The sequence below is a fragment of the Trachurus trachurus genome (assembly GCF_905171665.1).
Source record: "Trachurus trachurus genome assembly, chromosome: 13".
NCBI lineage: Eukaryota > Metazoa > Chordata > Actinopteri > Carangiformes > Carangidae > Trachurus > Trachurus trachurus.
In genome coordinates, this window is record NC_139892.1 from 24,135,767 (window position 1) to 24,150,240 (window position 14,474).

The 14,474-nt window shown below is 40.7% G+C and overlaps 2 protein-coding genes across 4 annotated transcripts in view; both read left to right on the forward strand.

Moving 5' to 3' along the window:
• On the forward strand, positions 1-11,646 carry rhbdd1 (rhomboid domain containing 1). 2 transcript variants are annotated; one of them, XM_083985059.1, is made up of 9 exons: positions 1-243; positions 1,241-1,405; positions 1,609-1,888; positions 2,040-2,172; positions 3,059-3,147; positions 3,448-3,513; positions 4,556-4,699; positions 4,832-4,958; positions 11,537-11,646. In XM_083985059.1, the coding sequence occupies exons 2-8, from the start codon at positions 1,253-1,255 to the stop codon at positions 4,924-4,926; spliced, it is 960 nt and encodes a 319-aa protein (XP_083841185.1). In that variant the 5' UTR covers positions 1-243; positions 1,241-1,252; the 3' UTR covers positions 4,927-4,958; positions 11,537-11,646. The 2 variants fall into 2 exon arrangements, with proteins under 2 accessions (XP_083841185.1, XP_083841184.1); XM_083985058.1 differs by lacking the exon at positions 11,537-11,646 and having other exon boundaries at positions 4,832-5,911.
• The window catches only part of galnt17 (polypeptide N-acetylgalactosaminyltransferase 17), a 22,513-nt gene continuing 19,683 nt past the window's right edge, over positions 11,645-14,474 (forward strand). The window contains exons 1-2 of one of the 2 annotated variants that reach the window (XM_083985057.1): positions 11,645-11,714; positions 14,068-14,234. The gene's annotated coding sequence lies outside the window, so the exon portion shown is untranslated. The remainder of the gene's footprint in view (positions 11,715-14,067; positions 14,235-14,474) is intronic. The other variant, XM_083985056.1, reaches the window with a different exon arrangement.

Here is a 14,474-nt window from a genome sequence, read left to right on the forward strand (position 1 = left end):
CACGTGTTTAGCTGACGTGACTCCACGACCTGTTGCCAAGTTAACTCAGAAAATGATGAAATATCACGAAATACACTGACTGACTGGTGACCATGGTTCAGCGATAAGCTGTATAGGAAGATTAAGTCCGTCATCCTTCAGAAGAGAAGTCGAGCTGCAAACGGTGTTTATACTCAAGGCTAGCATTAGCATTAGCATTAGCCAGAGCAGCAGAGAACAAGGAAGAAGACTGAGCCGACAAGAGTAAGTTTGTAGCCACTAAATGCCGCTGATTAATTCGTATTTCGGGTATTTTGTTCTTTTTAATCAGAATCTAATGTTTTACAAATGATAGCCTACTTAGTTGTGAGACTGTCGCTAAACTAATACACAGGCTTTTCCACAGATATCTCCACAGACGTCAATCCACTGTCGGAACAAAATAATTCACCATTACGATGATTGATTTTACTGCCACTTATTGCCACATAGCCTGAACAAAGTAAAAGAACCAGCCCATCGTCTTTGAGCTTATCATAATTGAAATTATGCTGAGTAGTTTAGATAATGGCATAAGAGAAGAACTGACAACATTTTATCCTCAAACTTTGCCTTGTAATTTTGAAACTCCTGTGTAAGTGCACTATTTCCACTGATAAAATAAAAAAGAACAATGTCAGATTTGGAGTGGAAATTGGCTATACTGTATGTGTGAATTTAGTGAATAGGAGAATCCTACTTGGACATACTATACCAAAAAACACACTCCCTGAATTCACAATTAGCCTAAGTCACAAAGTTTCTTGCTCACTGTAAATGGACCAACCCTAAAATCCTGATGCCATACGTTCATAAATTTGAGTCTTGCTGCTGTGATGGCTTCTCAGATAGCTTTTCAGAAGAATAAAACAGGAAAATAAAAGCTAGGGGGTGATTACTGTACTGTATGTACATTTAAATAAAAAATACAAACTCTGTTAGAAAACTATAGATTAACATGTGTCTTTTAAGTAGCTCTTTAAAGATCTGTCTTCATTCTGACTAGTGGCTGTTTTGGAGGAGCACCAGCAGCAGAGGTGTAAAAGTCATATTTCTGTTTCAGCCTTGACACGGGAACAACAAGAAATCTCTGTCCCTGAAAAGTGGACCTCCCTACAGTTATCAGAGGACATAAAAACACCTCCTCTTCACTCCTGCTATGTAATATTTTAGTAGTAGATGATGGTGATTTAGAAGTCAAAATGCATTTGTCTCATTGCAGACTCTTTTGAGTATGCGGAATCGACAGAGGGGATCCCACATGGGATTGTTGCTCCTGGCCTCCCAGCTGTTTCAGGTGGGCCTGGACAACATCCCACCTGTCACCCTGGCTGTCCTGGCTCTCAATGTGTACCTGTACCTGTTTCCTGCAGCTCCACTGATGCAGGTAATGCACTGACATAACTAAAGAAAACACAGAGTTTACCTTTTAGAAGATTTAAAAAACCTACACAAAAAGGTCCAATCAACACCTGGACCACCATTCAGGAATGACTTGCACTGGTGCATTGGACTACAGTATGTTAAGGTTATATATTAGTACTAATATGAATAATATAATATGAATACCACTATCTATCCAATCCGCAGGCCTGTGTGAGTGTCCAGCAGGCATATTGGTTCAGTGATTGGAGACGTCTTGTGCTATCCCCACTGCATCATGCTGATGACTGGCATCTTTATTTCAACATGGCGTCCTTCCTCTGGAAAGGAATCAGACTTGAGCAACGGCTGGGTGGAGCCTGGTTCGCCTACCTGCTGTCAGTCTTCTCTCTGCTCACTGGATTAGTTTATCTGGTGTTGGAGGGATTGCTAACCGAGCTCACTCAGGACCAATCCTACAGCATGACCTGTGCTGTTGGCTTCTCAGGTATGGTCTACTGGGTACAAAAGGGAATAACAATAAAAAGTTATTGAACAGTATTTCCATTTAAACATTGTATGTCCACACCACACAACTTACTACTTTTTAAACTCCAGGATGGCGACATTGAACTTTGTCAATGTGACTGTGTTTTTAGGTGTCCTGTTTGCTCTGAAGGTGCTCAGTAACCATTACTACCCTGGAGGTGTGACTTATGTGATGGGTTTCCCTGTGGCAAATCAATATGCTAGCTGGGCGGAGCTAGTGCTGATCCACGTAACATCACCAGGGTAAGTTTAGTATCACAACTTTACATAATACACAATACATAATATATAATACACCAGGATTTATGATTAATTTTGCAGATATACTGTAGAGATTGCAATGTGATGGGTGTAGTAGGGTGCTGCAGCCGGGGTCAGCGGTTCTGTTTTCAGTGGGATGACCTTTCAAATTGCATGTCTTATACGGTAATACCTATATACATGTATGTGCTATTGAATCATACACCTGCTGTACACACTTCTCAGGTTCCTAAATATTTTATCAGATGATGCAGGCAGGGGCCACAGCAGCTACAGTAGGGTAGTTACAATTAGACACTTTTTTTTGGTAGATAACCCTTTGAACTTGAATGGATTTTAAAGGCTAGAGAGACAAATCAAGTCTGCCGCTAAATGTAAAAAAAAAAAAAAAAAAGTGTGGTAGTAGAAAGTAGTGGCATGCAGGTACTTTCTTTGATCCCAGTCTGTATTTGTCAGCAGTACAGATGAGAAAAGTACTAAGCAAGAGCACCAGTAATTTCTGAGGAATCTGAAGGATAGTCACAACATTATGTTTCACAGCAGAGAAGGCTACATAATGTTGTCAGTACATATTCAAAGATCATGGATCTCCCTTCAGAGTCACAGGCCACTTCTTACTTTAATGTATCCTTCAAACAGCCAGTAAAGTGCTCCAGGTGTAGAACAAATAGAAGAAGGCCAAACATTTGTTTATGTAGCTCTGACCTGTCTCTGAACTTTGGAAACTTCTGGGTCCCACTTCCTCTCAACTTAGTGTTGGCATTCAAGGAAATTGTCCTGACACTGTGTGCTCTCTGATACTGTGGATCCAAGTGTCCACAGGATGGCAGTGTTTCATTAGAAGTTAACATTTACTCTGATGCTTTAGGACCTCTTTTGTTGGTCACCTGTCGGGTATCCTGGTGGGTCTGCTCTACACTTCTGGACCCCTGAAGACCATCATGAAGAAATGTGCAGGTCTGAATTTATATATTATGTGTTGTTCATATAGACAGGTTCTTTGTAGGAGCATTTATGGAGCACAGACACATAAAGCTGTCTGGAGGAGCAAGAGTGTGTTTTTGTGTGTGTGTGTGTGTGTAAGGTGTCCAAAAAGTAAAATATTTTTGTGTGTGTGTTTTTTATTAGGATTTTTGAGTGATTCTGTAGACCACTTTGAAATGGATGTGTGTGCCTTAGTATTAATCCATACTCACGTCCAGATGCACGTTGACAGTCATATTCCTGAACTGAAATACTCTGTTTATGTGTTACCAGATCTGGTGGTGTGGAATGGACATTACTCCCAGCCCAGTGCACGCTACTACTCTACAGGATCATCAGGTACCAAAGTCTACAAGGAAATCGTGTAGTGTATAAGCTTAAAACCAATGGTGTGTCCCAAATCGCGCACTTCTGCACTTACACTTAATATTTTGAGTGCATAAGTGCGTTCACACTGAGCAGTGTGCGAAAATGTAGTGCGCTATGTGCACTCAATTGGCGCACTCAAACGGCCAGAAAATTGAGTGTGGATCGATGGACACTTTCCACACTTAACAGCCGCCATCTTAATGACGTAGCGGAAGCATGTCACTACTTTTCAAACGGCAGTGGTTGCTTTGAGCAGCGACGGAGCTGACACCGGCGTAAATGTCTTTAAAAAACACTCATAACAACATAACAACAACACTAACACAATAAAACACAACTTACTAGCTCGTTTTGATCGGCAAAAAACGCTGTCAAGTGTCGGCGATAGGTCTCCAACGGCCGGTTGCAATTAGAATTTAAAAAATAGAAGAAGAAGCTGTCGAGTCATTTCCGGTAAGTGCGCAGCGGCAGTGTTTGATTTGAGACGGTACTAGCCTGTCGAAATTTGCCTTACAGTGTACTGTAAAGCAGTGCACTGAGAGAAGTATGCGATTTGAGACACACCACAACACTGAACGCTGTCTTAAGAGCTCCATCGCTGTCCATCACTAATAGGGTGTGTTCATTCATTTCCATGAACACACACACAAAGTAGTCTACTTTTAGCACCATCCCTCTGCTGTAGAGTTGTGGGTGGCTGTGGGAGTATCTTGTGAATGGGTGAATGTGGCTGTAGAGGAAAGCACTTTGAGTGATCATAGAGAGCTTCATAAGCGCAAGTCCACCCATTTTTTTTCTAAACAAATGAAACTATATATTGTCTTCAGTTGGAACCAGTGGACTGGGGGCTGAGTGACACAGGCAGGGTGTGGGAATCAAAAAGTCATGAGAGACTGACTAACACTTTGAAGGTTTTGTTCTTTTCATATGATTTATTGACAAAAGGAAAAATGCAAATATAGAAGCTTAACCTTTTTTCCCCTTTCTGTACTCTGTGTGTGTATGTGTGTAGGCTCCCGTTTCACCGGTGGAGGATACTCAGGATATAATCAGTATGCACCAGGTTACACCACAAATCCATCAACATCTTTTACAGGTGGGCTGACAGAGGAGGAGCAGTTAGAGGCAGCCATCAGAAACAGTCTGAATGACAGAGGTAAGAGAGGAGAGGTAGATTAATTATGGCCTAGAGTGACACTGAATCCTAAAATCTTTACCCTGCTTACAGTAAAGTCACCAAAGTCCCCTAAGTGTGTATATTTCAAATAATACATATTTTGTTTTTTAGGACAAAGCAGCAGGAGAGGAGCTCCTCCTCCTTATGGTTTCAACCTCTCAGAAGAGGAAATCAGGCGGAGGAGACTGAGAAGATTTGACAGCTGAACTGCCGGGCAGCAGGGAGGAAGAGCGTTTAGGTGACAAGACACTGAAGCCTGGTGCACACACTGCTTCCACAGGCTGAGCAGGAGCACCTTGAAAGAGAAGGTCTAAGCATACAGTCAGACACTTTAAGACCTCTTTCACTGCGTGGTTGTATTAACATGCTTCTAAGTGTATACCAAAGACTTACTGTTCGCCATGGAAAGGAAATCTACATTAATGCATAATATCTAGAACGTTATCCTATGCATATGCTAATGAGCAGGTTATGTTTGGATGTTGAAGTCATCCTCTGGCAAGTTGTGCTCTGCTTCTACAGCTTCCAGTTTTGGGAATTAAGGGGAAAGTTATGGGGATATCCACTGTTACATCCCTTAAAGTTGCAATACAGGTACAAAACATCACTTTAAATGTCTTAAAGGTGTTTACAATCCAGTTCTTAGCTCTAGGAACATATTTGGAAAACAGGAAAAGGGGCAATATGAATAGTTTTTCTATCCATTTAGACCCAATTTGACCAAAAATCACAGTGCATAGACTTGTGAAACAGGCAAACAGGACAATGGAGGGTCCAAGGACTAGTCGGAAATAAAGAACGTTGCATAGGCATCAATCAATCAATGTTTTTTATTGTTTAGTTTCTGATTTTCAGTTGATCGTCCGTGGTTGAAGATAAAGCGATGGAACTGACTGTTTTCTGTTCGCACATAGAATTTGTTTTTCAGTTTATTATTATTTTTTATTTTCATAATAAATAGCAAACCAAAACTGGCCAGTATTTTCAAAATGTGAATATGTTAATGCCAGCAACACCCATGTGATGCTTTTCAGTTTGAGCTGTGGCTTCCTCCATGCTGTTCATGAGATTTCTACAACACAATTTTTTATAGTGCCAAATGTTAATGCTGTACTTTACTATTAGTTCCCTATCATAGTGCTGTTTTAAAATACTCATCGGAAAGTGCACATCTGGTTTCAAGAAGGCACAAGTTGCTCCTGTAATGTTATGTAATAAATGTTCTTTTGAAACATTACTGCTATTTTTTAAAGCTGTGCAGTGGCCCCTTTCTAAACGCATAGCTGAATTTCATCATATAACTCACAACCACCGATATTATTGTCCACCAAATCTGTTCTCAGTAGTATAGTTTTTTTTTTTTTAAAGGGATAGTTCAACATTTTTGAAAATTGGCCCATCGCCATGATCCCCCTAGTAATAGCAGTAGGTTCGTTACCTTTAATTGTTGGTCCAAGCTGCTTTTAGATTGGGGGAGAAGAATACCGAGCGGCGCAGCTACACTACGGAGGCTAATGGAATTTCTTGGTTTTGCTCATCAAACTCAGCAAATACACAACCAAAAAACTCAAAAACGCTGTGGTGGACAAGTTGTGACCTGCACATTCACCACGCTATGAGATAATAGCGGAAAGTTGCGAGATGGAGTTGTTTTAGAGGCAAAGTCGGACTTTACACTCTAGACGGCTGCTCGGCGGAGTGATTTCAAAAGCGCCTGTTTACTGCAGATACATCCGTATACTACGGCACTGGCTGAGGTGCGCACACTGTGTCCCTCCGAGCAGTGGTTCACTGAAGAAAGTAGTTCCGAGTATTTGCTTCACTTCTCTTAACTTTCCGCTATTATCTCATAGCGTGGTAAATGTGCAGGTCACAACTTGTCCACCACAGCGTTTTTGAGTTTTTTGGTTGTGTATTTGCTGAGTTTGATGAGCAAAACCAAGAAATTCCATTAGCCTCCGTAGTGTAGCTGCGCCGCTCGGTATTCTTCTCCCCCAATCTAAAAGCAGCTTGGACCAACAATTAAAGGTAACGAACCTACTGCTATTACTAGGGGGATCATGGCAATGGGCCAATTTTCAAAAATGTTGAACTATCCCTTTAATTTCACAATTGTCACTGACTTGATGACTAACTGACTGATGGTACTAATACTATAGTGTGGAGTGCTGAGCTTCAGTTGTTTAAGAACTCTTAGTTGATCAAACTCAGACTAAGACACGACAGGAACAAGGCAACATGCAGCAGCAGCGCGGGTTTATTGCAAAACACAGCCGAATATGACAAACACCCAACAACTTGGGGACATCCAAAAAACCCGCTGATGCATAGAATTTCAGGCTCTTATAGTCTCACAAGAGCAACTTACAGCTCAGTGTTCAGGAGTCCTTGACCTAGAACATGTTCTTCGCTCAATCTTGTTCTTACTGGGCTGGTGTCCATGATGTCTTCAGACAACTAGGGATTCTTGGATATTATGACAAGCTTCTTTGAAACAGGGCACAAGCATTTTAACAAACCATCTTGTAGTTTTTACACATAAATATTTAACAACACAGTCCACTGAGCTGCTCTGGTTTCCCAGCTGCTCAGGAGCTGCAATGAAGCAGGGAAGCCTGAGCCTTGCCTTAGTTACAGCAAAATAGTTATTTTATTACATGTGTCATTACATAATAATAACCAAACTCACTGCATACTCAAATTGTACAAACTGGCTGCTATGACCAATTCTACATATCAAATAGAGGAAGTTACACATAAAAACCTGCCTCCAATCTTATGATTTATGACTTGGACAAAATTAAGGCTAAGCCATTATTGATCCCAGATGGAGGCTTTACTCTCTGTGAGAGACAAAATAAGATGTATAGACTATCTCAGGTCAGGTTCAGTTGTTAGCTCACCTGCCCTTGTTGCATGTCTTCCACTTTCCCTGTCTCTCTGTAATTTTCCCGTTTTTCTTTCACTATGGCTGAAATAAAGGTAAAAGCCTGAAAAAAAACTTTAAAATATACAGTAGTCTGTCTCTTCTAACTCTCAGATAATTTAATTAAAATAATATATTAATATAATTTAGTAGATATCGCAAAAATCGCAGCACTGTCAGCACGTAACTGGTGATTTTACTATAGGTGGTCCAGCCACATTTTATGTTTTGAACCTGTCTTCAACCTCAGCACTGTGCAACTGTAAATTTTCTAAAACGAAAGAATGATGAAGTTACAAAATCAACATCTAAGAAAGTACAGTCCTGGCTCTGATACCACTAATGCCCTGAGGCATGATGGGAAGTAGGACAACTTAAATTAGAGCCAAGTAGTCTAAAACCATCCCACATGATCAAACTGTACATCCCAGTCCCTAAGGTAGAATCTCAATAGGGAGAAGGGGAGAAAAGGTTGTCTGTTAAATATCCGTACTCAGCGTCTCAGTAGGTGGATATATAACTGTTATGACATCAGTTACATTTGACAGTTTATGCTGCATGATGAGTGTGGGAGCTGAGTGCAGCACAGGGCCCTTGCAGAACATGAATGGTGAAAGCTGAAGAGTGACAATACATAGACTTGTCAAACATGGTGCAGGGTAGGAATGACAGGATAGGGACAGGGATGACGCACTGCACAGCAGATGCTGCCGTTGCAGTCTCACTGTGTCTGTATGATTGTGTATCTTGACATGTTGGTGGTTTATGTATTTTTTCTGTGTCTGTACAAGTGAGGGATGTTGCATGTCAGTTTGTCATCTCAACTCACACTTCTTCTCTAAATAGATCCGACTAATTGGTTCTGCGAAGAGCTCCACCTGCTGTGACACTGTCACGGAGTGTTAGAGATAAAACCACGAGAAACCCCCTTTTCCTGGTTTACACATGAAGGCTGAGTTCGGTGGACCTTTGAGAGACGCAAGAAAGCTCGATAGAGTCACTTATTAACCAGAAGACTCCGGCTCAAGCCATACTGACAGACTTTGAATCTTGGCTCCTTGAGAAACTCTCTGGATCCCTGTTGTGTACTGTATCTGAAACCAGTGTCTACAGATGGACTGGAGCCCAACATTAGAGTGAACCATTTGAATTGGTTCATCGGTGGAAGTAGAGTTGTCATTTCTATGTCAGGTGCCATGGCAACAAGAATGAAGGGAGTGTAACGTATTACCTTTTTTTTCCCCGATTTGTTGCCATGAAATAAGATGCAACAGGATGGAAGGCATCAATACTTAAAATCACCTTTTCTAGGTCTCAGTGGCGGCCACAGTCAGTGCCAGAGGCATTATGTGTTTGGGTTGTCAGCCTGTTCCGTTCTCATGGACATGTTATCTTAGGAACCCCTAAAGGGAATTTCTTCAAATTTGGCAGATGATGTTCACTTGGACTCAAGGGCTAAGTGATTATGTTTTGATATTCTAAGGTAAAAAAGTAAAAAAGTTTTTCATTGAGCATGATCACTTTTTGAGATTCTTGAGTTTATATTGCATGGAGCTATCAGGGCTGGTGTGCGTGACGTCATCAGATAGAGCAGGAGAGAGTCTAAAGGTAGAACCCTATTCAGCTCAGTGTTGAGCCAAAAAGGTTAGAACTGCTTGCAGATATATTCTAATTGTTGTTCTTTGTCTTTTTACTTGTAGCTACTCTCATGCTCCAGGGGGTTATACCTACAGTATTAGGACTTGTACTTCTGCTTGTGTATTAGTAATTATAAGATGACGCAGTTCTGGTGTATGATTTTGGATGGTTGGAAAAAGAGCTTAAACATGCAAGACACTGGTACAGTCCTGTCCTTGACTATTGAAATATGGCACTGTGTGCCCAGCAGAAATGTTCTCCCCTTCTTAAAAGCCATGTTAACTGTACACGGAGCCACAATTTGTCAGACGTGTTAAGGTTATTATGTTTGATTACAATGTCAGCTTTTCAACACAGTAGCTCTGAAGCCGCTGGCAACCAAACACACCATGACAGGGCTCTATTTCAGACGGGGACATGTAGGTGGGCTGAAAAAAGACTGACCTAAAATATCCCTCGGCACTCTGACTAAGCTTAGCGGAGATGTGCCACCCTGCTGCCATGGGCTGCATACCCACTGATCCCTTGAAAAAAAAGAAAAGAAAAAGACAGCCTTCTCTCAATCCAACGTGAAGGTCAATTTGTCTTTGCGTCTGCCAAAGCTAGCTCAGATCACAATAGGTTCCTATGGGACCGATAAATGTACCATTGCGTAAATGAAACAAGCTATTAGAAAAAGACAGCCAGAGTTTTGGATCACATTTTCTTTACTCCCCACAGTGTAGTGATTAACTTCATCACAGTCAAATCCTGCTCAGCAACTCCTAAAGTCTCATGGAGAATGGTATTAACTTGGGCAGAGGTATAAGCCCAGGGCAAATTTTTAGAGCAGTTCTATCGCTCGTGTGCCAGAGTTGCATACTGGCATTGATGACTAAAGAAAGTTGCCACACTATTTATAGGATAATCTCATGAAATCCTCCCGTCACTCCCAGCCCACCCTCACCCTCCCACTTATAATTATCCAGCAGACTTTGTTCTCCACTCTGCCTGTTCTTCCCTGTGCTGTAGTTGAAGTTAATGGAACTTCCTGTTGCACAGTCAAAGGCTCTGCACGCCCACATAGGTATTTTCAGCTCTGATTGATTAGAGCTCGGTTCTAATCAGCTACAATAACCAAACCCACTGCGCTAACAACCGATGAGGGTGCAAGGCGTAAACCGTGTGAGGCTGGATCATGATCAAAAGTCTTTGGTTTTCACATAGAGAAAACTAGCCATGTTTCAATGAATGAGTTCACACTTTGATCTATAGAGCTAAACTGTTAATTTAATATTTGATTACCAGCAGTGGCTTAATGTTACATTTATAGATATTGGATTACAGACAAGCAATAATTCTCCTTGATGCTTAATGTGCCACTGCAACAATGTACAGATGTTTAATCAAAACACTTTATTTTGTCTTTCAAAGTCACAACAAAAATCTTATCCACCTCATCTGTCATCAGAAGTAAAGGGGGTTTCCACAGCTAATATTACAATGCTGTCTGAATGGCAGAGAATGAGAAAAGACATTGCATTTGAAACATTCCTTCATCCATCCATCAGCCTCATCACTTCACACATCAGATATTCCCCTCTCACATCTCTGACTCATATCTCGCTCTTCCTGGCATTGAGCTGCAACCTATTTTGTGCAATACAAATATTTCTACCATCTCAAAGCTACTGACTTCTATTTATTCAATTTCTTCTCTTCTGTGATTGATACATTCAAATCAATTCCATTAATACAGCTCAATGTCACAAATCACAAATTTGCCTTTACAATCTGTAGAGAATTACAATACCCACTGTCCTTAGACTCTCAGTTCAATGTAGATTTAGTTAGATGACCAAGTGTCAGTAACGGTTAGTGTATAGTATATAGTATACACTCACCATAACACAACACCACATGGTGTATTTTGTCTTTCTTTCTCATCTGGAGTAATTTGCATCTTACTTCTTACTTCTACTTTGACATGTGGACTGGATAAACAAAAAGGTATATGACTACGCAACGATGAACAAAACACAATAAATGATCAGCTAGATACAAAATAGAAACAGACTGAGTCTAGAATTAGGTCCATATATTTATGGTACAAGGCAAATACTGAGGACAATATTGATTTACTGTCTTCATATTTCATATTATCTGGTAATAGAATTTTATACATAATCATACAGTACACCTTTTTTTTTTAAACTGCGCACATTATACCCCTTACTGATTTTGTCTTTTCTTTTTTCTTTTACTTGTGTTAGTACTAATAAGGTTAAGAGAGATACCATAAGGCGAGAGACACCATCAATTGGGACGAGGGGGCGTACACCCTCTCGCACACCTGGGATTCCCTGATCCAGAGACCACCCAGACACGTCAGCAGCACGTCGGATGACGCTTCTGAGGAAGACTGGAGTCACAGTCGAAACTGTCAAGCAGGTAACATCATTCTAATTTTTTGTCTGAACACAAGAAAAAAATTAATTATATCTACAAGAAGACAAAATGAATATAATCAATCTGAAAAATCAGTTTGTCAGTGCTATTTTTAGAAACTTTCTCAGAATTAAGTTCACCATATTTGTACTGCAGTAACTTCTCAGCTAGCATGCAGTGATGCCCTTAGGTCTGCAATAAGTTAATATAGTCTGATATTGATCTGGATGGTGTATTGGTTTACCTAGCTTTTCAGCTTGTGTGTATGTTGTATAAACTTTACTACACAGCTATGGACATACATTTCTTCACAGGCATTCACACTCATTTACTCAAGATAAACATTAACACTGACAGACAGACACTTGATTGTATCCCTTGATCACAGCCAGCGCCCGAGCTTCCAGAGGTGGAAGTTAGTTCACCTCACATACTTGGAACATCAGCTGTCCACCATTTGACTTCCTCCTCTTCAGCAGCTTGAGGGGTTGACAAGAGTAGGATGATCATGTTCGCCCCTTCCTCAAATATCAAGTCAAATCTGCTCTAACACATCTTTTGTTACTGGGTTATATCCTGTGCTGCTGTCACACAAACTCCCTCCACATTTCTCTTTTGTTCTCTGCTGCATCACAGCGTGTCTCTCTCTACTGCTTTAGGATTTTTTCTCCCTTTGAATTTTGATTCCTCCCCAGTGTCTGCGCTCCACTCTCGCCTTTTCTAAAACTCTTCTCCCCTTTCCGCTCTATATCTCTGCCTCCTTGTACGCATCTCAGTGATGCGTTCTCTCTTCTTCTCCCTCCTTGATGTTTCGCTCTGTTTCTCTCTTGATTTGTTTTCACACTATCTAGCACCAGTTTTGATCTCACTCAATATACCTCTATTTTACTCAGTCTTTCTCCCTCTCTCTCTCTCTCTCTCTCTCTCTCTCTCTCTCTCTCTCTCTCTCTCTCTCTCTCTCTCTCTCTCTCTCTCTCTCTCTCTCTCTCTCTCACACACACACACACAAATACACTCACTCTGTCTCTCTCCTTGTGGGTTGCCTGTAGATCCGAATCGGCATGTCTCTTAGTAAGCTGCAGCTACCAAGCTCCTTGATTCATCTGATCTATCTGGGTGACCCATTTCTGCACAAACTCAAGACATTCCATCGCTGTGATTTGATTCTGTATTGTAAAGTGTTTTACAACATCAATTCAACAGAGCACCTATGTAAAAAAAATATAAATCAAGCCTCTTCACATTCTAAAATGGAATATGGATGCCTTCACGAGGAACAGACTGAAGACACATTACACATTTAACTAGCTACATGTTTCTTTTGTCTCTGACATCATAATAAAACTCCTGGCTCTGGCTCTGTTAACGAGGATGTACTGTATACACTGTTGAAAAAACAACAAAGTTTATGGCTTGTAGAAGCAAGAAAGGTGACAAGCTGGAGCTTTCCTGAAACAGATTTGTTAGTTCTCTCTAAATCCTTTGGTCTAAAGACACACTGCCATCACACACAGATTGCTGCAGTGATCAGGACGACCTCTAAATGTATTTAACTATCTAATGAGATGGATCTGCTAATGAAATGGATCACCGGGATAGGATCACAGAGTCCTTTATATATATTTATATTTATATATATACATATACGAGAAGTAGGGCAATATATACTTGCGCACATAGACGTATATTCATGTCTTAGACTTTTTCACACAGCTATAGATCTTCTTTTTTTTTTTTCAATTCTCTGTTAATGACTGAGTCACTGTAAGCTACAGTACGTGCTTTATTTGTTAACTGCTATCAAGGAATATGACTCTCCTTCGTAGTATGTGTGAGAGAAGATGCAGCAAGATTTGTGGACTTCTACATTGTGTCTGCTGATAATGGGCTGGTCTGGACAGAAAATGCCAGGGCTGATTTTTTGTCCCAGCCCACCCCTGTATACATAATATACTGTACTGTACAGTGTATATATAGGCCTATATACTATAGCCTTCATGATAAAACCACCATGTGGGTATTTACTTCATAGGGATGACTGATGAGTTCGTTGACTGCCCTCAGATATGAGTTTCTCTTTGTTCTAACTGGGTCACTATTCATTTATGACTAACTTCAGAGGGAAATCATGAACCTTTTATTCACTTTTTCATTATCTTCCTATTCATCTTATTTCCTTTGTAAACAGACACGCAGTTGTTTTACAATATCATAAAATAAAAAAATCATTAATACTTTTAACACTTCACAATGGGTTTACATATATTTTATGTTAATACTTAGTATAGTGCTGAAATACAGTTGTAATGAAGTATATTTACATTGATAACACTGATAAAATAAAATGCTCTGCCAGGACAAAGAGAAACACTGGCTGTCATAGATCAGATGGTGTCTGGTCGGAGCGGAGGGATGTTGGTGTGATGTCCTGGCGGAACCTCAGCTGTTTTCCCAGGTCAACCTGCAGCTGCCAATCGGGGACTGTGTGGAGGAGGCCTGCTGTTGTCTGTGGCCGTGCCCGAGGTCTCTCTCTCCGGCTGTCAACATTTTAAGTAGACCCTTCAGAGAAACCAGTTCCTACAAGGTTGAATTGAGTTGATTGGGCTGGAGTGAGGGCAGTGACTGTTTAGTTGTGACATCACAAAGTTACAGGAGCCCAGACCGCTTATTTTAAGGTTCAGATTCTGAATACAGGCTGTGAGCATGAACTGAGCACTTTGATACTTTTGATAGCCTACTCACAGTAGGCTATACACATAGAGC

Excerpts from the sequence above, each read along its gene's own strand:
- rhbdd1 (XM_083985059.1), top strand. The coding sequence starts at position 1,253 with ATGCGGAATCGACAGAGGGGATCCCACATGGGATTGTTGCTCCTGGCC. Across the intron at positions 1,406-1,608 it reads CTGCAGCTCCACTGATGCAG|GCCTGTGTGAGTGTCCAGCA; the intron begins GTAATGCACTGA and ends TCCAATCCGCAG. Across the intron at positions 3,514-4,555 it reads CTACTCTACAGGATCATCAG|GCTCCCGTTTCACCGGTGGA; the intron begins GTACCAAAGTCT and ends GTATGTGTGTAG.